The sequence below is a fragment of the Ailuropoda melanoleuca genome, chromosome X (assembly GCF_002007445.2).
Source record: "Ailuropoda melanoleuca isolate Jingjing chromosome X, ASM200744v2, whole genome shotgun sequence".
NCBI classification, from domain to species: domain Eukaryota; kingdom Metazoa; phylum Chordata; class Mammalia; order Carnivora; family Ursidae; genus Ailuropoda; species Ailuropoda melanoleuca.
In genome coordinates, this window is record NC_048238.1 from 33,115,261 (window position 1) to 33,139,360 (window position 24,100).

The 24,100-nt window shown below is 39.8% G+C and overlaps 2 protein-coding genes across 2 annotated transcripts in view; one reads left to right on the forward strand and one right to left on the reverse strand.

Moving 5' to 3' along the window:
* The first annotated feature begins 20 nt into the window (after window positions 1-20).
* The window catches only part of TSPAN7 (tetraspanin 7), a 126,031-nt gene continuing 101,951 nt past the window's right edge, over window positions 21-24,100 (forward strand). Inside the window, exon 1 of the mRNA XM_002913471.4 lies at window positions 21-153. Coding sequence (XP_002913517.1) covers window positions 73-153 — 81 coding nt within the window. The 5' untranslated portion in view covers window positions 21-72. The remainder of the gene's footprint in view (window positions 154-24,100) is intronic.
* On the reverse strand, window positions 10,406-10,850 carry LOC100466794 (ATP synthase subunit g, mitochondrial). The gene has a single exon (XM_002913472.4). The coding sequence runs from the start codon at window positions 10,825-10,827 to the stop codon at window positions 10,516-10,518; it is 312 nt and encodes a 103-aa protein (XP_002913518.1). The 5' UTR covers window positions 10,828-10,850; the 3' UTR covers window positions 10,406-10,515.

Below are 24,100 nucleotides of genomic sequence, written 5' to 3' on the forward strand. Positions count from 1 at the left end.
CGCCTCCTCCCCCCTCCCGCGCGCCCGCCCGCCCGCCCGCCGCCGCCGCCGCCGCCGCCGGAGCTCTGTAGTATGGCATCGAGGAGAATGGAGACCAAACCTGTGATAACCTGTCTCAAAACCCTCCTCATCATCTACTCCTTCGTTTTCTGGGTGAGTGGCCAAGCCGCGCGGGTGGCCGGGCCTCCAGGCGGTCAATCCTTTTAGTGATGCTAGGAGAAAGGAAAAGAGGGAAAAAAAACCCAAACCAAAAATCTCATCTCGGTCCCCTCCTTAAGGAGATAGGCTCGGGGGGCTGGGCTGGGGCTGCAGGATGGCGGGGTGCTCGGACCCTGGACCCCGCCCGGTGCAGGCTGCAGGGGGCTGCGTGGTGGCGGTGACTGCAGGTTGTCGACCTTTCCCAAATTTGTTTTAATGCACTGATTTATTTTTTTAAGCTCTCGTGATAGGGTCAGCCTCTAGGGAAAGTTGCGGGTTTATTCATCTGTTTCCCTCTCTGGACAACCCTCCCCGACCTCCCTTACCAGCCTGTTCGCGGTGCCTCTAGGAGCTAACCTGGCTGGGAGAGGGTGCGGGAGCACTGGGTTTGATCCCAGATTCCCGGTTATTCCCAACCCAGCGGGGCTGCGAGAGGGAGGTGCTAGGAGCTGGGGCAAGGGCGACCAGAGCCCCCCAAGCGCACTGCTGGGGAGAGGGAGCTACCGTTGCGCGGAGACGCACTGAGGGGAGAGGGTCTTACATAAACTAGGGGCATCTTTGAGCTTCCCCGGGGACCCAAGAGGTGGGTCTTACGACCCTTTTCCCATTCCCCTCCACCCTCCGCTCTTCATCTGGTCTGTTATTGCGCGAACCCAATCCGCAGAGTCCTGAGGGAAGACCCCCACCACTTGGTGACAGCAATAGCGCCCCAACTCTACTCTCCATCTAACCAGTGCTGCTCCCAGTCCTTGAAGCTCAATGCAGAAGGGTGACGTCATCCCCTTAGCTGAGGCCTCGGGGGGCTGCGTGGCGCACCTCGAGGAGGGATGCGCCCTTATGCGCGCGGGGGTAGCTGGAGGAGTGGGGGGGGAGGCTTGTGCCTTACCTCATCCTGTTTGGCAATTCGTGGAATCAGTGCGGGCTGACACTGCAGTGATTCACTTGGAGGGGTGGGTGGTACCTAAAGACTGTTCCCTGTTGTTTCTCTTTCCATGTAGAAACCCCCTTCCCAAGTTCCTCATTTCCACATCAAGCCACAGCCACCCTGCAGGAGAATAAATGTCTGTTACCACCTCCCCCTCCTCTCCAGTAATTTGGGTCATTTCACCTTTCAAGGCACTCATTTTGAAACCTGAGGCTCTGTAGAAAAAGCTAATCCCGCCTTTGGTTGTTTTTCTCTGTGCCACCCCCCCCCGCCCCAATTAGGCCTAATTTTGGCTTGAAACCGGGCATAGTACTGTGTGAGGTACCCAGACTTAGGTTGATGGTGAACTAGGCTGTTTGTAATGACCAACTGTTTGTAATGACCAAGGCAGAAGCTGAGATTTATTAAGGATGAAAAAAAAATCTCTAATGTATGCCCCCGACCGCCGCGGGCATTTCCTTGTCACTGGCATTGGTGATTCTTCAGGTCGGGGAACTGTGGACACTGGGGACCAGATATTCCAAGAGCTCTGCAGTGAGACAGGATTAGATTAACTGGTATATCACACAAGGCAGACACAGAAACGGACTTTGGACTGAAAACGACACAGGTTGAACATTTTTGCCGAAACTTTCTAGTAGCCATTCCTGGGAACTGGTTTAGTTTATTATTTATTTCCTTAAATCTCTGTGTTTGGCACTTTAGTATTTACTTGACCTCTTATTTGTTACTGGAGTAAATCATATGGGTGATTATTTTTAGCTTCATGAAAAATAAGATTTACAGTATATATGGAGTGTTGTTCTTCCAGCATCACTGCAGGCTGGTGAAGAAGGAGTCTTCTAGACTGAAGCTTTTCATCTGATCTCTTTAATTCTTCTTGCTTACCTCCCGCCCCCACCCCGTGCATATAATTAATTAATGCCCCCTAATACATCTTAAACAAACACTACATTTTATGTCCTCTGAAGTTCTTGATGCCTGCGTTCTAAGTTTTTATAATCTTAAATAAAATGTTTACCTGGAGCATTTTCAGTAGTTTAAATAACATTCAATCATTTCACAACCAAAAGAATGAGATCTCTCCAGATTCGAGGTTATTTTAAATAAGACATTCTCATTAATAAAGTATTGTCCAACTGTCCTGTTTTCCATTGTACTCTAAATGCTGGTTGCTTTTTTAAAAAGCAGCTTTATTGAAATATAATTCACATACCATATAATTCACCTTTTTAAGAATGTACAGTTCAGTGGTTTTTAGTATATTCACAGATACATGCAGCCATCACCCCAATTTTAGAACATTTTCATTACCTGTAAAAGAAACTCCATACCATTTAGCTATCATCCCTCCACCCTCCCCTCCCCAGGCAATCACTAATCTACTTTCTGTCTCTGTAGATTTCCCTATTCTGGATATTTCATATAAATCATATAGTATGTGGTCTTTTGTGAATGGTTTCTTTCACTGAATGTAATATTTTTAAGATTCCTCCATGTTCCTTCTTTTTATTGCCAAATAATACTCCACTGTATGACTATATTACAGTTCTTTCATCCGTTTGTCCTTTGATGGGCATTGGGGTTGTTCCTACCTTTTGGATATTGTGAACAGTGCTATAAATGATCACGTACGAATGTTTGTATGAATGTGTATTTTCAGATCTCTTTGCTGGGAATTGCTGGGTCATATAGTAACTCTATGTTTAATTGTTTGAAGACCTGCCATACTGTTTTCCGAAGTGACTGCACCATTTTTTATCCCCCCCCAGCATTGTATGGGGGTTTTGATTTCTCCACATTGTTGCCAACATTTGTTATTATCTGACTTTGTGATTCTAACCATCCTCATAGATATCTCATTGTGGTTTTGAGTTGAATTTCCCTGATGACTAATGATGCTGAACATCTTTTTATGCGCTTTTGGTCATTTGTATATCTTTCTTGCAGAAATGTCTATTCATATCCTTTGCCCATTTTTATGTGGGTTGAGTTGCAAGTGTCCTTTATATATTCTTGATTTAAGGCTCTTATTGGATATATCATTTGCAAATATTTTCTCCTATTCTGTGCATTGCCTTTTCCCTTTCTTGATGGTGTCCTTTGAAGTACAAAAGTTTATTTTGATAAAGTCCAATTTACCTATTTTTCTTGCCTTGCTTGTGTTTTCAGTGTCATATCTAGGAATCTTTTGCCAAATCCAAGATCATGAATAAAATGCTGTTTATTAGAGTGATTTATCAATTCAGGAAATACAGTTGAGAAATTTATCTTTTTCTAGCACCTAGAACTATGTCTGGCACATAGTAGGTACTCCAATATCTGTCAAAACTTCTGGGGTTAGGTTAGGTAATTAACAAAAAAGATGACGTTGTTGTTCTTTTAAGTGGAAGATGGAGGGAAGATTAGGCAGAATTGTTTCCTTTGTGTTCCTTGTGAATTGTTTTAATAGGACTACCTCTCTTCCCTTCCTCCGGTTTAGACTTCGGACGAGAAGACATTTGAGCTTAAAATAGTGGTAGACCAGTAGCATCAAGAGGTGGCTGTACCTGAGCATTTACTCAAGCAGAAATCTAATGTTAGGGAAGATTTCTTCTTCCCACTCTCCCCTTCTGAGGTGTTCCTCTAAAGCAGTGGTTCTCAACAGGGGACCTTATTGCCCACCCATCTGACATTTGGCGATGTCTGGAGACCTTTTGGTTCACAGCTGGGGATGGAGTGCAATTGGCATTTAGTGGATAGAGGCCACAGGTGCTGCTAAACATCCTGTAAAGCATAGGACAGGCCCTCACGGCAAAGAATTATCTGGCTCAAAATGTTAACAGTGCTTGCAACCTATACACTATTGGACTTGACATAATAGTAAGTCCTATGAAGAAAAATAAAGTCTTATGCAAAACTAACTGTGTTTTCCGGTGTTTGCAACCACCATACCAGAGCATGCTCAACACAATCCCAAGTGAGAAGAAAAACAGTCTCTGTGGTGGATTGTAATTCTTTTTTGAAGATGAAAGGTAGGTAGTTCTTTATATAATAGTGTCTAAATGGGTAAGATGATTTGTCTTCGGTAAGTAACATCACCTGAATGCTAGGTAAATGGATCCTTTCTTTTCCCTGATTTATGTGTTTCATTTTCAGATTTATAGCAGAAGAGGAAAAAAACACACCTAGGAGTAAGTTATCCTGTGCTTCAAAGACTAGCAAACAGTGCCTGGCACATAATAGGTTTACCCAGGAAGTATTTACTTAATGAATGAATGAATAAATGAAATTTTATTGACTACTCTTGGGCTCATTTATTTATTTTAATTTACCTTAATCGGGAGGCTTTTAAAAACAGTGTTCTTTTCAGGGTACGTGCGGTGATTGAATGTATTCCTGATATTGATGTATACAAACATGGGATACAGGACTTAATAAAGAATCGCTTATCCTTTTTTTTTTAAGATTTTATTTATTTATTCGACAGAGATAGAGACAGCCAGCGAGAGAGGGAACACAAGCAGGGAGTGGGAGAGGAAGAAGCAGGCTCATAGCGGAGGAAGCCTGATGTGGGGCTCGATACCATAACGCCGGGATCACGCCCTGAGCCGAAGGCAGATGCTTAACCGCTGTGCCACCCAGGCGCCCCAAGAATCGCTTATCCTAATGATAGTTCAGTTACTATATTTTTATGATCAGCTACTTTGCCAGACATTTTAGTTATCTAAAATCTAAAATTGGGATTGGAATTTAATTTGTTAAACTTGAATAAAAAAGATATCTATTTTGTCCTAATACAAAACAAAATATCTCTTCTTCACAACAAATACAATTATTTCAACAACAAGCAGGACAACTTTATAAATATGCCACTTATTAGGTAAATTGTTTTGATTTATAATTTTTAATGCATTTTAGACACTCTTTTGAGTTCTTAATCCACTGCATCTAAATCAAATAAATAATGTGTGAAGAGAAATACCTTTTGCTCCATTTCAGCATATATTGGATTTGATTTCTTCTTTGACTATCCAGGGACCTAATTAGCTCATCAGTAGTGCTATCAAATTCTCTTATGGCGAAATATGAATGATTCTTTTTTTCATTTGGTAAGCATCACCAACCTTTCTTGGGGAGGATTTAAAAGAATAAGGTCAAAATGTTTTTCTTTTTTCTTTTGTCATCCAGAAAGTTTAGGTCCTTGGGTTAAATAGAGGAGAAAAATATCTTAAAGAGCACTCCCTAACATTTTACCAAGTGTTTGAATCTTGGCACATACTAAAATTTATACTTATTATTTTGCATATCAGTGTAATTCAATAAACATTCAATAAATGGCATTTATATCCCAGGTATCTCAATAGAATGTTTACCAACTTTTGCTAGCAGCTGCTTCATTTTTAACTAATGCCCTTGTTCTTCTACTACTCAACTTTTCAGTATTAGGTGTTATATATTGTCTTCCCACTATGGAAGATGAAGATTTAGCTCTCTCACATTCACATTCTTTCTATATTGGGGTAGACCCCAATATATCATTTATCGTTATTGTATATTGTTCTGGTTGCACTAGTCAGTGGTTACATTAATGTAAGCCTACTCACTAGGTAAGCCTACTCACAGCTGAGCCATTTAGTGTGTATATTATGATTACTTGCACAGCTTTTTGTTTTCCCTGTAGTTAAAATTGCCTTGTTTTATATCCTTTGCTTATATCCTTTTCCATGTTTGCCCCTAATATTTCCCCATACTCTCCCCAAGAGCTGTGTATCTTCACTCAGTATGTTCAAACACTTCATGAATCCTGTCTGTTCCCATTGGAGACATTTCTCCTAGAGCATTCTGACCTTCAATCTGGACTAGTGTTCTCTGGGCCTTTGAAAGAGCCAACATCATTTTAATCTCCCTTTACCATCATCCTGGGGAATCTAGTCTTCTTTTATGTTCGATCCTCAGTTTCCTATATGTCCCGCTTTTCTCTTCCTTGGTTTGTTCTTTCATTTTGGTGGAGCAAATCTAGTAACTTTGTGGAAAAGGATGCATGGTAGGTTAATAATTTGAGGTCTTTCAGGTGTGAAAATCTTATTTTGCTCTTGTACTTAATTTGATAGTTTGGCTGAGTATAGAATTCTAGTTTGTAAATTATTTACCCTCAGAGTGTTGCTGTCTCCTCCCCTCCTCCCAATGTTCTTGCTCTTGTTACTATTGAGAAATCAAATCTTATGCTAATTCTTCTTAAATTCTGCTTTTCCTTCTCTGAAAATTTTTGGAAACTCATTCTTGGTGCTCTGAAATTTGACCAGAATACGTCTTGTTATGTGTTTGTTTTCATTTCTTTCCTGTAGATCCTTTCAGTCTGGCCACTGAGTTTCTTCAGTTTGGGGAAATTTTCTTGAATTTTTTTATTACTTTCCTTTCATTTTCCCTATTCTCCCTTTCAGTGTTGTACCTCTTAGATTCTCTAATTTTCTTTCCTATTTTTTACCTCTTCATCTTTTATTTAAGATTTTATTTTTACGTAATCTCTACACCCAACATGGGGCTTGAACTCACAACCCCAAGATCAAGAGTTACATGCTCCACCGACTGAGGCATCCAGGTGCCCCTACCTCTTCATCTTTTTGGCTCTACTTTGTGGGACATCTCTCCCACTAGATTTTGTGTTTTATATGTTGATTTCTAGGAGCTCCTTTTTGAGATCTGAATATTCCTTTTCCTAGCATCTTGCTCTTGTTTCAAAAATGTAATCTCTTTTTATAATCCCTCTGGCAATATTAGTGATTTTTTAAAGTTTGCTTCTTCTGTATGGTTTCCTTCAAACTTCTCTGTTTTCTGGCATATTACAGACCTCCAATTTCTGATAAACTTTTGCTCTTTGTTCTGTACATGTTTAAGAGTAGAGCTAAAAAGCTGATTGGAAGCTCCTACTATATGAAATGGGAGTTTGTTGATTTTTTTTTCAATTGAGTTTTGGAAACGAGGTCAGTATCTTTAGGTCTTTTCCCTGGGTCTGATCAGATTTCCTACAGAAGCATCTTCAAATCCTCTCTTTAAATGAAAAAAGTTAGGAATTTGGATGTCTTCACGTGCAGTATATGAACCTTTGTCAAGCTCCTATTTGAAGTATAGGATCTGTGTCCACTGTGCTTTTGTTTCGCAGTTCAGAGACCCTCTGTTTTATTCACCCTCCCTAGAAAATAAATCCGAGCCTATGCTGGAATGGGGAAAGGCCAGAGACAGAAGTTGGAGGGGATCTAATTACTTTTACAAAAGATTTTTTTTTTACCAGATCCTTCTTATTTTAGCCCCTTTTTCATCCCCAGTTCCAGGTATACATTAAGCTGCCTTTTGAGGGTGCTTGTGTGCAAATATTTTGCTCTTGGCTTTTCTCATAGCTGCCATAAGATCTGGCTTTTTCTCAGCTTCCAAAATGTCATTGCATTTGTCTCCTCTTCCATTCTCTTTGTTATTGTGGGTTTTAAAAATCCTTTTAGTGTCATTTCAGTGAAGTTTTGGGAGATAGCCAAGGTAAATGGATGTGTTCAGTCCATCATCTTTAACTGAAAGTCCGTTATATTTGTATCTCTTCATTGCATGGTACTAATTAAATACATAGTTGTTTGTGAGTGATTGACTAGAGCATCTAAAATGGCAATAGTTGGGCTCTTCTAGTAGATATTGGTATCTACTTTTCAGTTTTTAAAAAGCTTTATGCATGTCAAGGGGAGTGTTCTAGGTTTTAACAGACTAACTAAGGCACATCCTCTTTAAGGTCACATGGCCATCAGGGACTAGAGTTGGATAAATGAGAATGAAGCTGTGAAGGTTGCTGCTGCTTTTTTGCTCTTCTAATTTCTTCCCGCCAGGTGAAGGCCCATGTGCCTTCTGACCTAATTCAGACCTTGCTCTATTAATTTAATGTGGAAACACCAGAGTTCAAAGTATGATGTTAAATGGATTATTGCTCTGCCGTTTTTCTGTTACTACAAAGATAACCCTTCATGTTTATTATAGGACTTGTACATTATAATCTGAACAGTCTTTTCTTAATCAACTTTACTTCCTATATGCAATATGTGGTTAAGATATGTGCACTACCTTTTATAGCATTTGGGGACCATTAAGTCTTTTCCACTTAGTAGTTGCTTAGAAACTAGCTGAATTTTTGTCCAATTAGAATGAAATACTTTCCTCAATTTTAATTATAGCCAGAGTTCTTGATTTGACCCTACCATGAGCTACATTACTTATGAGTCATTGACTGTTCAGCATTATATACTGTTTTAAGTAAGCACCTCAGAAGGTGCTGAGATTTGAAAGTCATCTCTGACTGTGTTTCTTTGTTTAAATGTATCAAACCCTTGACATGGGTGACTAATGCACTGCTAAACCAAATCGAAGCACACTTTAAAATATATTCATATGTCTTTTCCTCCTTTGTTCCCATTACAGCATCCTCTGATTTGGATTCTCTCTTCATGGCAAACAGATCATTGGATTACTGCTCTTAAATTTCTTTTTTGGGGGAGCGCTTGGGTGGCACAGTCGGTTAAGTGACTCTTGGTTTTGGCTCAGGCCATGATCTTGGGGTTGAGACCGAGCCCCAAACTGGGCTCCTTGCTCAGCACGGAGTCTGTTTAAGATGCTCTCCCCACCTCTAAAATAAATAAATCTTTAATTTTTTTTCTCTTTTTTTGGCTGTTATCCCCCTTGCCATGACAGAAGGCTTTTCATTCTTGGCTCCACATTTTTGGCCTCTTTTATATAGAGCCCCAATATTCATCAAGAAAAGGACATAAGGGGAAAAGATAGGAGAGGGTTTTTCTTCGTTTTTCCTTTTCGTTATTTGATCAGTTGAACATGAAAGCATGTTAAATAGTTTGGTGGTAGAATTAAGGATCACAGTTCTATTGTGCAAGATTTTCTTTAGTGCTTTCTGTAAGACAGAGTGGGTGTTTTCATCATCTGTTTTAGGAGAAATTGCAGGTGCCTTTTACTAGAAGATGGAATGGGTCAGGTATAGATACTAATTGAGCAATCTAGATCAGTGATTCTCAACCCTGTGTGCCCATCAGGATTGCCTAAGGAGACCTAAAATATATGCTTAGGCTCCACCCTAAGAGATTCTGAACCAGTTGGTCTGGAGTTGGGTACCAGCGTTTCGGTCTTTTAAATTATCTCTCTGGTGATTCAGCTATTCAAGTAGGATTGAGAACCATTGATTCCAAGAGAACTCAATATATAATAGCAGCCCTGGTTCACCTTGAGTCTCCTGGATCTGGAGATTGCTAGGGAATATCTAGCTGTTGAGTATCTAGTGTTGGTTTATTGATTTGTTCTGCTTTGCTCCAAAGTCTGAAGCTAGGTTTCCAGTGTCTCTTAGTAAATCAAAGTGTCCTTGTCAGTTTTGGGAGACCTTGCTACTCATTTCTAACTATGGGTGTACTCATCAGCATCACCAAGGGACTTTTAAAAGATGTTTGGTCCTATCTCCTGATTTTAATTGATCTGGAGAGCAGCCTGGGTATGTATTTTTTAAAACCATTCACAAGGTGATTCTGATTCCTGGGATGTGATTCTGTGGTCTGTGATATAGTTTGTTATAAATAAATTCTTACCATATGAATGCTTTTCTGTGACGTGATCTATGGTGCTAAAGCTAGTTTGAGAAGATTCCACAAGCAAGATGTAGCCCATCTTGTATTTTTCTTACCCACTGAACTGGTCTCTGGCAAAGGTCTCCAATGGAAATCTTGGAGTTTGGAGTAGTTTCTTTTCTTCAGGGTGTATCTATTTCTGTTCACAGTTGCATTTAGAAGAAGTTAAAAAGAGTCCTGGTTGCCCTCTGTCAAAAGGTTAGACTATTATCCAATATATGAAACAAAAAGCAAAGTAGGAGAGAGAGAGTTTATGAGTAAAGTAGATTTCTGATCCTTTAGGGAAGTGTGGTCGTATTTGGGAGTTGCTTTGGTTACAGAGGCATGAGTGGTTGACCTTGGCTTTAGAACCCTTTGGTTGAGACTGTTGTTGATTGACTCTGAAAAGTGTGTTCACTGCAGTGTCTGCTGCTGCTTGGTTGACCTTGAATTCTCTGAGACTGTCATTGTAATTGGCTTTCAGAAGTATGTTCCCTGAAGCAAGTTGAGTTGTCATTGATAATTAGACTGAGGTGAATTGCCATTGATCAAATAGGTTTAAAAGGGGGTGCTGGTGGTTACTAGTTACCATACCTATTGAATAATCAATTTTCCTCTCCCCAGAAGTATAGAGACTTTTATTCTTGCCTCAGACTACCAATTCTTTTTTTTTTTTGATACATAAGCTTCTTTTATTCAAATACCAGTCTGATCACACATGGTCCAAGAACACTCAAATAATAAGCCACATATAAACAGATGTTAAATTGGTCTTCAAACATTATAGCCAATGAGGCCACGCTTGCCTATGATCTCGCCGACATAAAACCACATCCACACCTCGGTGGCCACCAAACCATTCAGCAGAGCTTCCTTAACTGTGAGCTGTTTGAAGCTACCAGTTTGAGCACTCTTGACTATTTTTTTCAAGCTCTGAATAGCTGTAGGGATCTCAGCAGGGGTTGGAGGAACCAGCTCAACCTTGGCATAGTGCCAAAATGTGGCCAATCGAGGCTTCGAGTAAGTCACAGCAGCGTTCACCAGCGCCGGGGCCTTTTCCGCGAGGTTACCGACAAACTGGGCCATGGTTCCAAGCTGGAAGATCCAGACTACCAATTCTTGCTTCTCTGAGAAATGAAGTTGCTTCCGCACTTTACTCCAAACATCATCATGGTGATATACAGAATTCCTGGGTCAGTTAATTGTTCTAATCGTTCCACAAAGATTATTTGAGAATTTCTGATTTCCAGGGATTGTTCCAGGACTTCCCAAAGGTAGACCCCGTAGCATTGAAAAGGAACCTGAAGCTTGATAATATGAGTGTGGGTGGTAAATGTTCCTTGTACATTCTCATCACTACTTCTGTTCATTTTCTATTTCTAATGAAACATTTGAGGATTTCTTACTTCACTCAATTTCTGTTTCATATTCTAAACTCTATCAGTCACTTGGTATTCTTTTAACTATTGCCCTCTCTTGTAGGGGATTCGAAATCAGTCCTATGTGAAGTCTTGATTTGGACATTTGCTGTGTGACTTCAGGCAAGTCACATAAGTATCTCTGAGCCTCAGTTCCCTCTTCAGGATTGAGATCCATGCTTACGTACCTTAGTCAGGTGTTTGAAAGTTAGATGACATTCAAGTGCTTTGTAAAGTGTGACGCACACATGTTTTGGCCATCTTATTCCTTATGGTATAATGTGTTGCTTTTTTTCCTTAATATCTTGCACATGGGAGGTACTATGTCTGTTAAATGAGTAAATTGATCACAACACTCCCTATCATGAAAAGCAAGGATGATTAACTTTTTGGATTTTATAGTTTGCTACCAAAAAGAACTGGGATTGCAAAAGTGTTTGAATAGGAACCAAAGATATAACAAGTTTAGGTCACTGAGTTTAGCTCTGTCATTGAAATAAGAGGATTCTTATGCAGGATAAATAAATATAAATCTGTCACTTAAATGAAGTGTTGATGACTTACCTTATTATTTTTCAGTAAACTTTTAATTTTGGAACAGTTTTGAATTTACAGAAAAATTGTGGAGATAGTACATAGTTTCCATATACTATATAACCAGTTTTTCCCATTATTAGCATCTTATATGAGTATTGTACATTTGTTACAGTTAGTGAACCAGGATTGATACATTATTAACTAAAGTCCACACTTCATTCAGATTTTCTGAGTTTTTACCTAATATCCAATTTAGGCTACGATATTACATTTACTAGTATTACATTTAGACTTCTTTTGGCTATGACAGTTTCTCAGACTTTCCTTGTTTTTGATGACTGACAATTTTTCAAGAGTAGGGGTCATATACTTTGTGCAGTGGCCCTCTGTTGGGATTTGTCTGATGTTTTTCTCATGGTTACTAGGGTTATGTGTTTTGGGAAAAAAGACCACAGAGGTTAAGTGCCATTTTCATCCCAACATATGAAGGGTGCATACTATCAAGATGACTTATTGCTGTTGATGTTGACCTTGATTACCTGCTGAGATGGTAAAGTTACTCTCTTTCCGTCTTCCCATACTGTATTCTTTGGAAGAAAGTCACTATGCCTAGATCATACTTAAGGAGTGGGGAGTTATACACCATTTCCTTGAGGGTAGAGTATCTACCATTATTCTTTTATTAACAGAGATCATTTCCACTCAATAAATGTTAAAACCAACAGTAAATATTTTTTTAAAATAATAAAATATTAAAAACATTTGAGTCAGTTGGGAACTAGACAAGGATTCTTTTTTACTATGATTATTTATGATTTTGGTTTATCTAGCCAATGCAATAAAAAACAACAAAAACCTTTATGTTGGATCTTTTCATGGATACAATTGTATACTAAGAAACCCAATAGATTCTAGTTAAAAAAAAAACAAAAAACAAAACTAAGAGAATTTGTTAAAGTGGCCAATTGGATACGAGATAAAATTACAAAAATTACTTGCTTTTCATTATTTTAGCATAAGTCTTAGAAAAGGAGAGAGAGGAAAAATTCCAGTCTCAGTAGCAACAGATATAGTAACTACTTTAGAATAAAGCTAACGAGAAAGACAAGGCTCTTATATGAAGAAAACTGAAGTTTTATTGAAGGTCATAAAATAAGATCTGAACAGATTAAAGGACACTGTGTACTTGAGTGGGGAGATTTATTATCATAAAAATACCAGTTTTCTAAAAATGTGTTTAGTGTCATTCCAAATAGAATCCTGACAGGACTTTTTTGAGGGGTAAGGGTGATACTTGATAAAATAATAATGTTTATATAGAAGAACAAATGCCTGAAAAATCAAGAGAAATTGAGATGAAAAAGGAAGTAGGTGCCCTACCAGTTATCCGAATATACTCTTGTGGCAGATAGACTATAAGATGGCTGCCTTGACCCCCATTTCCTGGTATTCATGCCCTTATGTAACCTCCACCACTTGGGTCTGAGAGGACCTATGACTTGTTTCTAATTAAATACAACAAAGATGTTCAAATGCATGTGAATACATGTTCATGATTACATTAGATAAGACTGTAATGTCTACCTTCCTGAGAGACTCTCCCTGGCTGGCTTCGAAGAAGTAAGCTTCCATATTGTGATCTGCTATGGAGAGGGCCACATGGCAAGGAACTGAGGGCAGCTCTGGCTGACTGGCAGCAAGAAACTGAGGCCCCCAGTTTGGCAGCCTGCAAGCAACAGAATGATACCAACAATCAAGTGATCTTGGAAGCAGATCCTTCCCCTTGTAGGCCTCAGATGAAACTGCAGCCTCCTGACCCCTTGATGGAAGCTATGTGAGACTCTGAAACAGAAGACCCAGTTAAGCGGTGCCCAGATTCCTGACCCTGCAGAAACTGGGAGGTAATAATTGTATGCTGTTTTATGCCTCTACATTTGTGGTAATACGTAACTAATAGAGCTATGAAGTGACTAATTGATTCAATCTCATATTGACTTAGAAAGAGACAAATAGGTCAGTGGAACAATAGAGAATCCAAAAATAAATTCTAGTGTATATGGTTTACTATATGAAAAAGAACATTCATTTTAGTGAGAGAAAAGGTAGGTTTAAATGATGCTACTGGATATATAGAAGGAAGTAAAGTTGGAGCCCTTGCTTAAATAATATTAAAGCTTCTAGTTGGTTTAAATGCATAAATATAAAACCAAAACCAAATCCTGTAAGAAAATATAGAGATTATACGCAGGACATGAGTCAGAGAGACTGCCTTAAGCCAGCTGAAGACTCAGAAGCAATTTAAAAAATGTCTTTCTTATAAAATTTTTAAAATTATATGGCAAAAGTTACAATAAAGTCGGGGCGCCTGGGTGGCACAGCGGTTAAGCGTCTGCCTTCGGCTCAGGGCGTGATCCCGGCGATCTGGGATCGAGCCCCACATCAGGCTCCTCTGCTATGAGCCTGCTTCTTCCTCTCTCACTCCCCCTGCTTGTGTTCCCTCTCTCGCTGGCTGTCTCTATCTCTGTCGAATAAATAAAAAATAAAATCTTAAAAAAAAAAAAAAGTTACAATAAAGTCAATTAAATGGTCGTGGTGAGATAAGGAGCTAGTGCCAGACTGTTAACTAATATACTATTTTCTTCATTAATAAAGTCCTGTTACAAAAAAAAATTATTTACATTCTGATGCAAGCTTCTCATCTTGGACTGATGACAGTTTGCTGATCAGCGCTGGCCCACTGACCACACTTTGGGAATCACTGCTCTAGGAAAGGGGTCAGCAAACCATTTCTATAAAGGAACAGATAATAAATATTTTTGGCTCTGTGGGCCATATGATCTCAGTTGAAAAGACTCAGCTTTGCCATTGTCATGTGAAATCAGCATAGACAAATGTAAATAAAGAAGCCAAGCTATCTTCAAATGAAACTTTATTTGCAAAAAGGTGGGCAGCCCAATTTGACCCATGGGCTATGGTTTCCTGACTCCTGCTCGAGGGCATACCAATATAAGGAAGGAATAATCCTTAGCCTCAAGTATTAAAGTTTAAAGTTTAAATGGGAGGCGTGCCTGGGTGGCTCAATCATTAAGCGTCTGCCTTTGGCTCAGGTCATGATCCTGGGGTCTTGGGATTGAGCCCCGCATTGGGATTTCCCTCTCCCTCTGCCTGCTGCTCCCCCTATTTGTGCTCGCTCTCTTTCTGTCAAATAAATAAATAAAGTCTTTTAAAAAATGAAGTTTAAATGGGCATGTAGGAGTGGGAGTGAAGTGAGCCTCCCAATTTGGGGCTTGAAAGAGCTAGCCATGCACTATCCAATACAGCAGCCACTTGAGTGCTTCAGATGTGGATAGTCCAAATTGAGATGTGCTCCAAGTATAAAATACATAGATGTTGAAGAATTAATATGAAAAAATATCTCCATTTTTATAGTATGTGTTGAAATGTTAATATTTTGGGCCTATTAAGTTAAAATATTATTAAAATTAATTTCACCTGTTTCTTTTTAATTTCAGTGTGGCTAGTAAGAGAATTTAAAGTCAAGTATGCAGTACACCAATAGATCTCTATTGGACAGCACTGGGCTAAAAGTACTAGAAGTTTAAATTAAGTGCTGTGGGGCCAAGGGAGAGAGCTCATCTATCTGGGGAATTTGGGAAAGTGAAATGGACAGAATCCACCTTGGAGAATGACAGGATTTTGACAAGTAGTGCCCTGGGAGGATCACGAATGCTCTCAGTTGGAGGAAGTGGCATAAATAGAATGGTTTCTGTGTTTCAGACAGGAGTGAGTTTAGCTATTATCAGGGACCAAATGTGGTACATCTAGGTAAGTACACATAGGCCTTATGGTGGGTTGACTGCATGGGTTAGGGCTTTGGACCTATTTTGGCTGGAGGGGTGGGAAGACTAGACCATACTTTCAAGCAGGGAGTGGTAGCTTTGGAAGCTGTTTACAGGCCTAATCTAGAAACAGTAAGTTGGTTGGGTTGGAATAAGAAAGTCAAGAAGTGGTGAAACCTGGTTAAAAAGCACAGGGACAATGAGAATGCAGGATAGAGGATAGTGAACAGCCACTTTATGAGAAGACAAGGATATTTGTGAATGAGGGAGACCTCCCGTGTTATGTGCTTGAAGAACCTGGACAATGACGATGCCCTTGTAGAAATGCAGACCTTAGAAGTTGGTTTGAGATTAATAAGATGTGCTCCATTTTGCATGTGTTCAGTTGGGGATGCCCATAGATTTAAGAGCTAGCCCAGCTCTCAGAAGCTTGCTCACGTGTGTTCTTTGCTGACAAAAGTGGCCCTGCGCACTTCTTTACATTTGGCCATCTCTGTACTTCCTGACCTTTCCCACTGTCCACCATGAACACTGTGAATTGACCAGGAGAAAGGATCTGACCCTTGGCTATTTGCTTGTTGGCTGGTCAGCGGAACTTAAGATGACCAGGCTTGTGAGATCTGGACAGAGCAGTTCTTTGGGGGCACTTGAACTCAAGACACAAGAGACATGGCTGATGTAGGGACAGAAGGAGAAAGAAACACAGGGACAAGTAGCAGAGAAAGGAAAAACTTCGGTGAGTGGGCCCAGTGAACTCCTGGCCACTAGACTCTGCAGGTTCCTCAGCAGCTCTCTAGGAGCCCACACTTTTCCCTCTGGCCTGGAAGAATGGCTTTTCATGGTTGTGGGGAGGTATGGCCAAGCAGGTGTGATTCCTAGCTCCCTATTCTCTCCTTTTCTCCTAACAGGAAAGCTCCTTGGCTAACTAAGAAGGGCTATGAGGTTGATGTTTAAAGTTGTTAAAAAGGCAGGTTCAGAATTAAAAGAGGAGGTCGGTGTGGAGATGCAAAATTGAAGACTGTCCATTTGTTCGTGTAAGAAGCGTGAGATCATAAACAGGACTCTTTTTCAACTGCATGGTAAGCCCAGAGTTCTGCATGGAGTCGATGCTAAATTGCTTGTTGGTAGTAGGTCTAATAGGTGTAGCAAAGCGTTTGGCCAGCATTCAGCACTAACGGAAGCCTGAGTTTCCAGTAAACCTCATTTAAGGGATGAAGGTTCTGCGACAGGGTAGAAGCGAGTTATTGGAGCAAGTTACTTATTAATCTCCTTAACAGCAGCTGTGCTATTTGTGACGTGAAGCTGGCCGTTGTTTATATTCCTCAGAGATGTTTTGAGAACAAACAAGTAACTGCTTTGTATGTTGTATTTTTCATAAGATCGTCCCGGTCTGCAGAGGTAGCTAGCCTGACAGTTTTTGTAAGTGGCTTAGAACAGGCAGCTCTGAATGTTGGCTCGATGAGTGCTTTGGGGGGCCTTTGATTTGGTCTAGATGACAAATGGAGGTGAAATGCACTTCTCCACGTCGTTGGAAACTCAGATCAAAGTCTTTTAAACCAAGATGTCAGGAGCCAACTCTGTATCTAGCATGTGAATACTTTTGAGATAAAAATCCAGGAAAAGAGAGGTGCATAAATGAATAAATATTCTAATGAAAAGCTGTTCAAATAAGCTGTCTATAAAACAGTCTGTATATATGGTATACCATTTTTGTAAGGAAGAAAATGCATGTAACAAATCCTGGAGGGGGACCCATATCAGAATGTTAACAGTTATAGCTGGGTGGTAAGAGAATTCGTGGGTTACTTTTTTTCTATGCTTTATTTTCTGAGGCTTCTTTCCTCCCCTTACATAGAGCACGAATTACATTTGCAATTAAGAAAATAGTAAATGCTATTTTAAAAACAAAAATTTGGGGGCTCCTGGCTGGCTCAGTCAGTAAAGCATGCAACTCTTGATCTCCGGGTCGTGAGTTCAAGCCCCACCTGTGGCGTAGAGTTTAATTTAAAAAATACACACAGACATACACACACACACACACACACACACACACACATATATATACACACACACATATAAAATTTTCTGGGCATTTTATAGTGTATAGTTTTCCTTTGTTCCTCAAGGATGGAGTGCCTATTTTTAAATCATCAAGCCATTCATAATGCAGCAGTTTTTTGACCCACTCCGTTTTAGCCACTAGATTAAGTTAATGCAGAGCAAAAACACATTTAACTTGATTTTTAAGCCTTGTCGCTTCAAAATAAAAGAAAATGCCCGCTTCTATTAAACAATGAAAGATTTTTTTCGCAATGTGTTTCAAATACAATATTAAGACAGGACATAATATGATAATTTGTATCTACCACCCAACTTTATCAGATCTTGGTATTATGCCTTATTTGCTTTGGGTATTTAGTTTTTAAAGAAAGATGAAAAATTACAGTTGAGTCCTCTACATCTCTCTGTCATAAATTTAGAGTTTATAAGTTGAGTAAATATAAATTGTGTACATTTACTAATACATGCATATCCATAATGATTATAAAGTATCGCTTTCAGATTTTTAAACTTTGTATAAATGAACCACACTATGGATCTTGTTTTGAAACTTGCATTTTTTGCTCACCATTGTTTGACATGTTTCCACGTTGATAAATGCAGCTCAAGTTTAGGGGCTGACAAAGTATGGCCCATGGGCCATGGGCCAAATCTAGCCAGCCACCTCTTTTTGTATGTCAACTAGGTATTGTAAGGAAACTAGGGCTGCTTTCACACCAAAACAGCAGAGTCGAATAGTTGTACCAGAGACTGGATGGCCCAGAAAGCCCACAATATTTACTGTCTACAGAAAGTATTTTACAGAAAATAGTAAATATTTACTGTTTACAGAATGTTGGCCTATCTCTGATCTAGTTCATTCTTGTTGTGGATATATCATTCTTTATCTGTTTTCCTGCCCAATGGGGGCACTTCTTTCCTGTTTCTAAGAAGTGATGCTTCGTGAACATTGGTGTGTGTGTGTGTATGTCTCTGTGTGTGTGTGTGTATATATATATATAATCTATCTTCTTACCAGGTGAGTGAGAGCATTTCCAGTGTAGCATGTTGATCATAAACAATTAAACTTTTTCTATATTTTGGTCCTGTTTTCCATACTTAGCAAAAAAAAAAATCCAAGGCAAACAATGGCCCTGTTAGCCAATAGTTATGTTATTTAGTGGCCTAAGAGAGAGAAGATATTTTTACTGTTGATTTCAATGCTTTTTCTCAAAGTGGATTTTTCTTGCTGAAGAGGGCAAAGTGCTGAGTGATGCATATGGAGCAAAGGGAAAGTTACAAATGGTTCTGTCAGCAGCAAGGGAGTACCCCTGTATGCAGTTAACTGTATTAGGTCATGGCGATGTTGTTGTTACTATTTAGAGCTGCTACTTGATTAGTGAGCATTTACTGAAGGAAAAGGATAGTATTTTTTAAAAAGATTTTTATTTTTATTTAGTTGACAGAGAGTGAGAGAGGGAGAGAGCACAAGCAGGGGGAGGGGCAGAGGAAGAGGGAAAAGCAGACTCCCCGCTGAGCAGGGAGCCCTACACGGGGCTCAGTCCCAGGACTGTGGGATCATGACCTGAGCCGAAGGCATATGCTTAACCGACTGAGCCCCCCAGGCGCCCTGGACAGGGATAGTATTAAGCACTTCATGTGCATTATCTTATTTAATTCCCATAGCAACCTGTTGAGGTAGTAATTACTGTTCCTCATTTTGAGAAGCAGCAGCTGGGGTCCAGAGTTTGGCCCAAGGTCATGTTTAAGTAAGGCTTCCGTTTGGACCTCTCCACCTGCACTGGGCCTGGTGCTCCTCCAGTGGGGCCCAGTTTTCCATGGTAGACCTTTGAAGATGAGTTAGAGGGTACTCTGAGAGTCCACACTGCTCTGAGGCACAAGTGCTCGTCGGCGCCAGCCTTGGCTCCCATAAGCTGGCCATGGCATCATGCACAAAGAAGCGGCCTTGGTTTTCCAGAAAGGTCAATGCTTACAACTTAAGTGGGAGTCATTATCTTCTATGGTTCTCTTGTAGAAAACTGAGGCCAGGGCCATCTTTTCTAATGTTTTCCCGTCCTCTCAGCTCAAAACTCCCAGTTTCTCAAGTGGGCATTATACTGCTCCACAGGTAAGTGGTGGCAGTCGAAGACTGTCCAAGGGACCCTAATGTCAGTCACAGAGCTCTTCCTGAACAACTGGGCAGCTGCCCATTCACTTCCCGAGGTCTGAATCTCTAAATGTCTTTGTCCCTCTTCCGTTTATGGCCAGGGTGGGCAAGACATAAGAGATCCTGAAAACCTTCATGGGGATAGTCTTGCTACTCTCATTAAACAAACAAACAAACATGCCTAGAAGACTAAATTACTGCCCCAAACTGCATGGGTATTATTTGTCTCGCTGCTGTGAAAGATGGTAAGAATGTCAGCTTGTCTCTCCTGGCTGTAAGCTCCCAATCACATTGAACAAGATGGAAGCCAAGTTGTGAAAAGCTGCTGGAGATGCAGTTTTTTCTTTGCTTTAAAGAAACAAAGCTGAAAGCAGAGGAATCCTCAGGCATTTTCCTATGGAGCTGACACTAGCTTAAACAGTTGCCTAATCCACAGGTTAAGCTCATTGGCACAATTGCCAAGTCAAAGTTTGTCAGCTACAGTGAACTTGCTTCCTCCCTTGAACTTGCTTTCTCCCTTGAACTTGCTTTCGAGCAATATTCTGACCAGTTGTTTATGCCCCTAATGAATGGCAAGAAAACAACAATACCCTGCTTTATAATGACAATAAAAACTTTTTGCCATGAAACATAATTGTCAACCAAAAATTTTCCATGGCCGATGAATATCAGTTGTACAGTCAGCTGATGTGTAGACTTGGGTACACAGTCTTTAAGTCTTTCAAATCTGCCTTGCATGTTTGCCTTCTGAAGATGCCTATCGAACATCAATTGAGGAACTTGTGGTTATTCTAAACTCATTGTCAATTGGACTTCTCTTTGCATATTGATTTTTTGACACCACCAGCTCTAAACTTAATCTATTGTGTGACAGCAATCAAATAGTTTTGAAATTACGAAACTGATGTAGTGTTCCATGCTTCATTGTTTGCGTATAACACCCAGTGCTCATTGCAATATGTGCCCCCCTTAATACCCATTACCATGCTAACCCCTCCCACCACCCCCCTTCCCTCTGAATCAAAAACTAATGAAGTACTGTATGGTAACTAGCATAACATTAAAAAAAAGAGACTTAGATAGGACCGAGGTGCTCATTCTATCTCAGTAACATTTAAATTAAAAAAAGTTGGGGGGGGTGCCTGGGTGGCACAGCGGTTAAGCGTCTGCCTTCGGCTCAGGGCGTGATCCCAGCGTTATGGGATCGAGCCCCACATCAGGCTCTTCTGCTATGAGCCTGCTTCTTCCTCTCCCACTCCCCCTGCTTGTGTTCCCTCTCTCGCTGGCTGTCTCTATCTCTGTTGAATAAATAAATAAAATCTTAAAAAAAAATAAAAAAAAAAAATAAAGTTGGGGGGGGACACCTGGGTGGCTCAGTTGGTTAAGCATCTGCCTTCGGCTCGGGTCATGATCCCAGGGTCCTGGCCTCGAGCCAGGCGTTGGAGCTTCTTGCTCAGCAGGGAGCCTGCTTCTCCCTCTGCCTGCCATTCCCCCTGCTTGTGCTCGCTTACCCTCTGACAAATAAATAAACAATTAATTAAAAAAAAAGAAATTAGGAACCTGAGCACGCCACCAGGAAAAGCCCCTGATGAACATGATTCGATCATATCACTTCCAATTAGCCTGTGGGCTTTGTCATTGTATTTTCACATCTGTGCAATTGTAATAACCCTAAATGCGCAGTTCTGCTCTTTCCAATTAATGTGGTTCACATGTGGACTGCATTGGCATGTGTTGAAATGGTTGTATTACATTGTGTTTGAAAAATTAAGTCTTTATGGTATGGGAAAGCCATAAAGAAGTGTCAGAAAACACATACAGCTTAAATAAGAATTAAAAAGCAACTACTCATCTAGCTCACCTCCAAGGTTAAGAATTGGAACATTGTCAGGACCCCTCTATAGCCTCCTGAGTGACCCTCTCTATCATATTTTCCTCTGTAGGAAAACTATACAGACTGATTTATCATCCATCCCCTTGCTTTTGGTAGTTCTACGACATATGAATGTACCCTTAAATAGCCTAGTACTTCTCTCTCTTTTGTTTTTGTCTGTCTTTGAATATATGTACGTTGAGAATACTCCATGTGTTCTGTGACTTCTTTCACTTAACGTAAAAGATCCAGCCATGTTGTTACCTGGGGCTAGGTTTATTCTTTCTCATTGCTTTATGATATTTCAGTATATGACTGTACCACAGGTTACTCATTCTGTTATTGGACATTTGGGTGGTCCTCAGTTTGCTTTTATGAATAATGCTGCTATGAATATTCTTTTGTTTACTGTTGAACATCTGTGAAAATGTAGATGCATCTTTAGTTTAAAAGATGCTGCTAAACTCCTTTTTCTAGTGATTATGGATTGGTGAGAATTCTAGTTGTTTCACATCTTCTCCAGCGCTTGATCTTGTTAAACATCTCAATGTTTTTCCAATTCGGTGGATGTTTAATAGTATTATGGTGCTTTTAATTTGTGTTCCTCTGGCTAATAACAAGAAAATATATATTTTCATATATTTGTTGCCCATTCTTGTAATCACTTTGAGGACTATATATTTCATTGTCCCATGAAAAGACATCTTATTTTTTCCCTAACTCCTATGATTTGAAAGATTTAAAATTTTTTAGTATAGTTGGCACACAGTGTTATGTTACTCTCAGGTGTACAACATAGGGATTCACCTTCTTTATATGTTATACTATGCTCACCACAAGTGTAGCTACCTTCTGACACCACACACCACCCCCCTCCCCTCTGGTGAGAATGCAGAGAAAAAGGAACCTTCCTGCAGTGTTGATGGGAATGCAAATTGGTGCAGCCACTGTGGAAAACAGTATGGAAGTTTCTCCAAAAATTAAAAATAGAACTACCATATGATCCATTAATTCTCCTACTGGGTATTTACCCAAAGAAAATGAAGACACTGATTCGAAAGATTTTTGACTAATAAGTTGCATTTTTAAGAGTGTTTTTAAAATGTAATTGCTTATATTTGAATGTAATAGATTTGTATATGATTTTGGAATACAAATAATAATTTATGTATAATACAAACATATGTAATCATTAATCGGGTCATTTATTCATCTGACTGTGTTTGCTCCTTTGTTTTTCTAAACATTGCTGCTGAACACCTGGAGCCTAGACCTAGGCACTTTTTAAAGAAGTTCTGAAAATGCCTGGTGGGCCCTTTTTACTACCTTCAGTTCTTCTTAGGGTTCTGGAGACCCAGGCATTGGTCTAGAAACTTAGGTTGCTTTCAGCCATCATCTGTGTGTCTGATAAAGCATAAATGTCTGTTGCTTTGCCCCCGTTTGCAGATTTAGGAGCTGTGCAGTATTTAATACCGGGAATGCTTTGAATATTTTTAATCTAATTTCTTTTGGGGGTTATTTCCTTGGAATATATTTCCAAATGTGGAATTAGTAGTAAACATCTTATTTCTTTTAACCTGGTATCTCATATGTTAGGAGATAAACAGATCACACCAGCCATTGACCCACAGTGTGTCTCACAGCCTTATTCCAGATGCATTTTCTTAGTTTAGTTAGTAGACAGACGTGGTATAGATTTCTCTTTTAATTTGACTAAACGCTGAACTTAGGGACTTGATTTTTAAAAAGCCGATTCCTTGAAAAATCATTTATTGAAAGTCCAGTGTATATTTGCATCCTGTCCTCAGAGTAAATGATCAGTGCTTTAATTCCTTTATGTTCTACTGGAACAAATGGCCAATTTGTGACGTTATTGAGTTGGTCAGTGGGGATGATTTATGGCTATGAAACCTAACATATAAGTTAAGGACGACTCTTAGAAAAATGTGCTTGAGATGTGTCAGATTCATGTGTGCTTATTAGCTGTGGAGGAGGAAGGCATTGATAGTATTGATCGCCTGTATTTGAAAGTGTCCTAAATAGAGTGTTGAATGACTATATTTTACACCCAAAACTAATAGAGCTTTCTATGTTAACTAACGAGAATTAAAAGAAAAACTTAAAAATAAGTAAATGTTTGGTAGAGTTCACCTGTTTAAAAAAAAAAGAACAAAGTGTCCAAAATAACCCGGAAGTCTCAAACATGCTCCATTTTCTCTTTCTTTCTCTGGGACTGTTACCTTTCAGCACTAGCTTTGGCCAAATTTCCGTAATAAATCCTTACGTAATAGATCCTTGTTATAAGGATGTAATGCAGAGATTCTCAGCGGGAGAGGGGAGGTTTGCCCTCAGGGGAACATTTGGCAGTGTCTATAAACATTTTTGGTTGTCACAACTAAAAGGAGAAGGTGAGGCTGAGAAACCCCGCTCTAGGCTAAGCAAGTTTCTTTCCCTCGGTTTCCTCCCCAGTCACCGTTGGTTCCAT

Excerpts from the sequence above, each read along its gene's own strand:
- LOC100466794 (XM_002913472.4), bottom strand. The coding sequence starts at position 10,827 with ATGGCCCAGTTTGTCGGTAACCTCGCGGAAAAGGCCCCGGCGCTGGTG.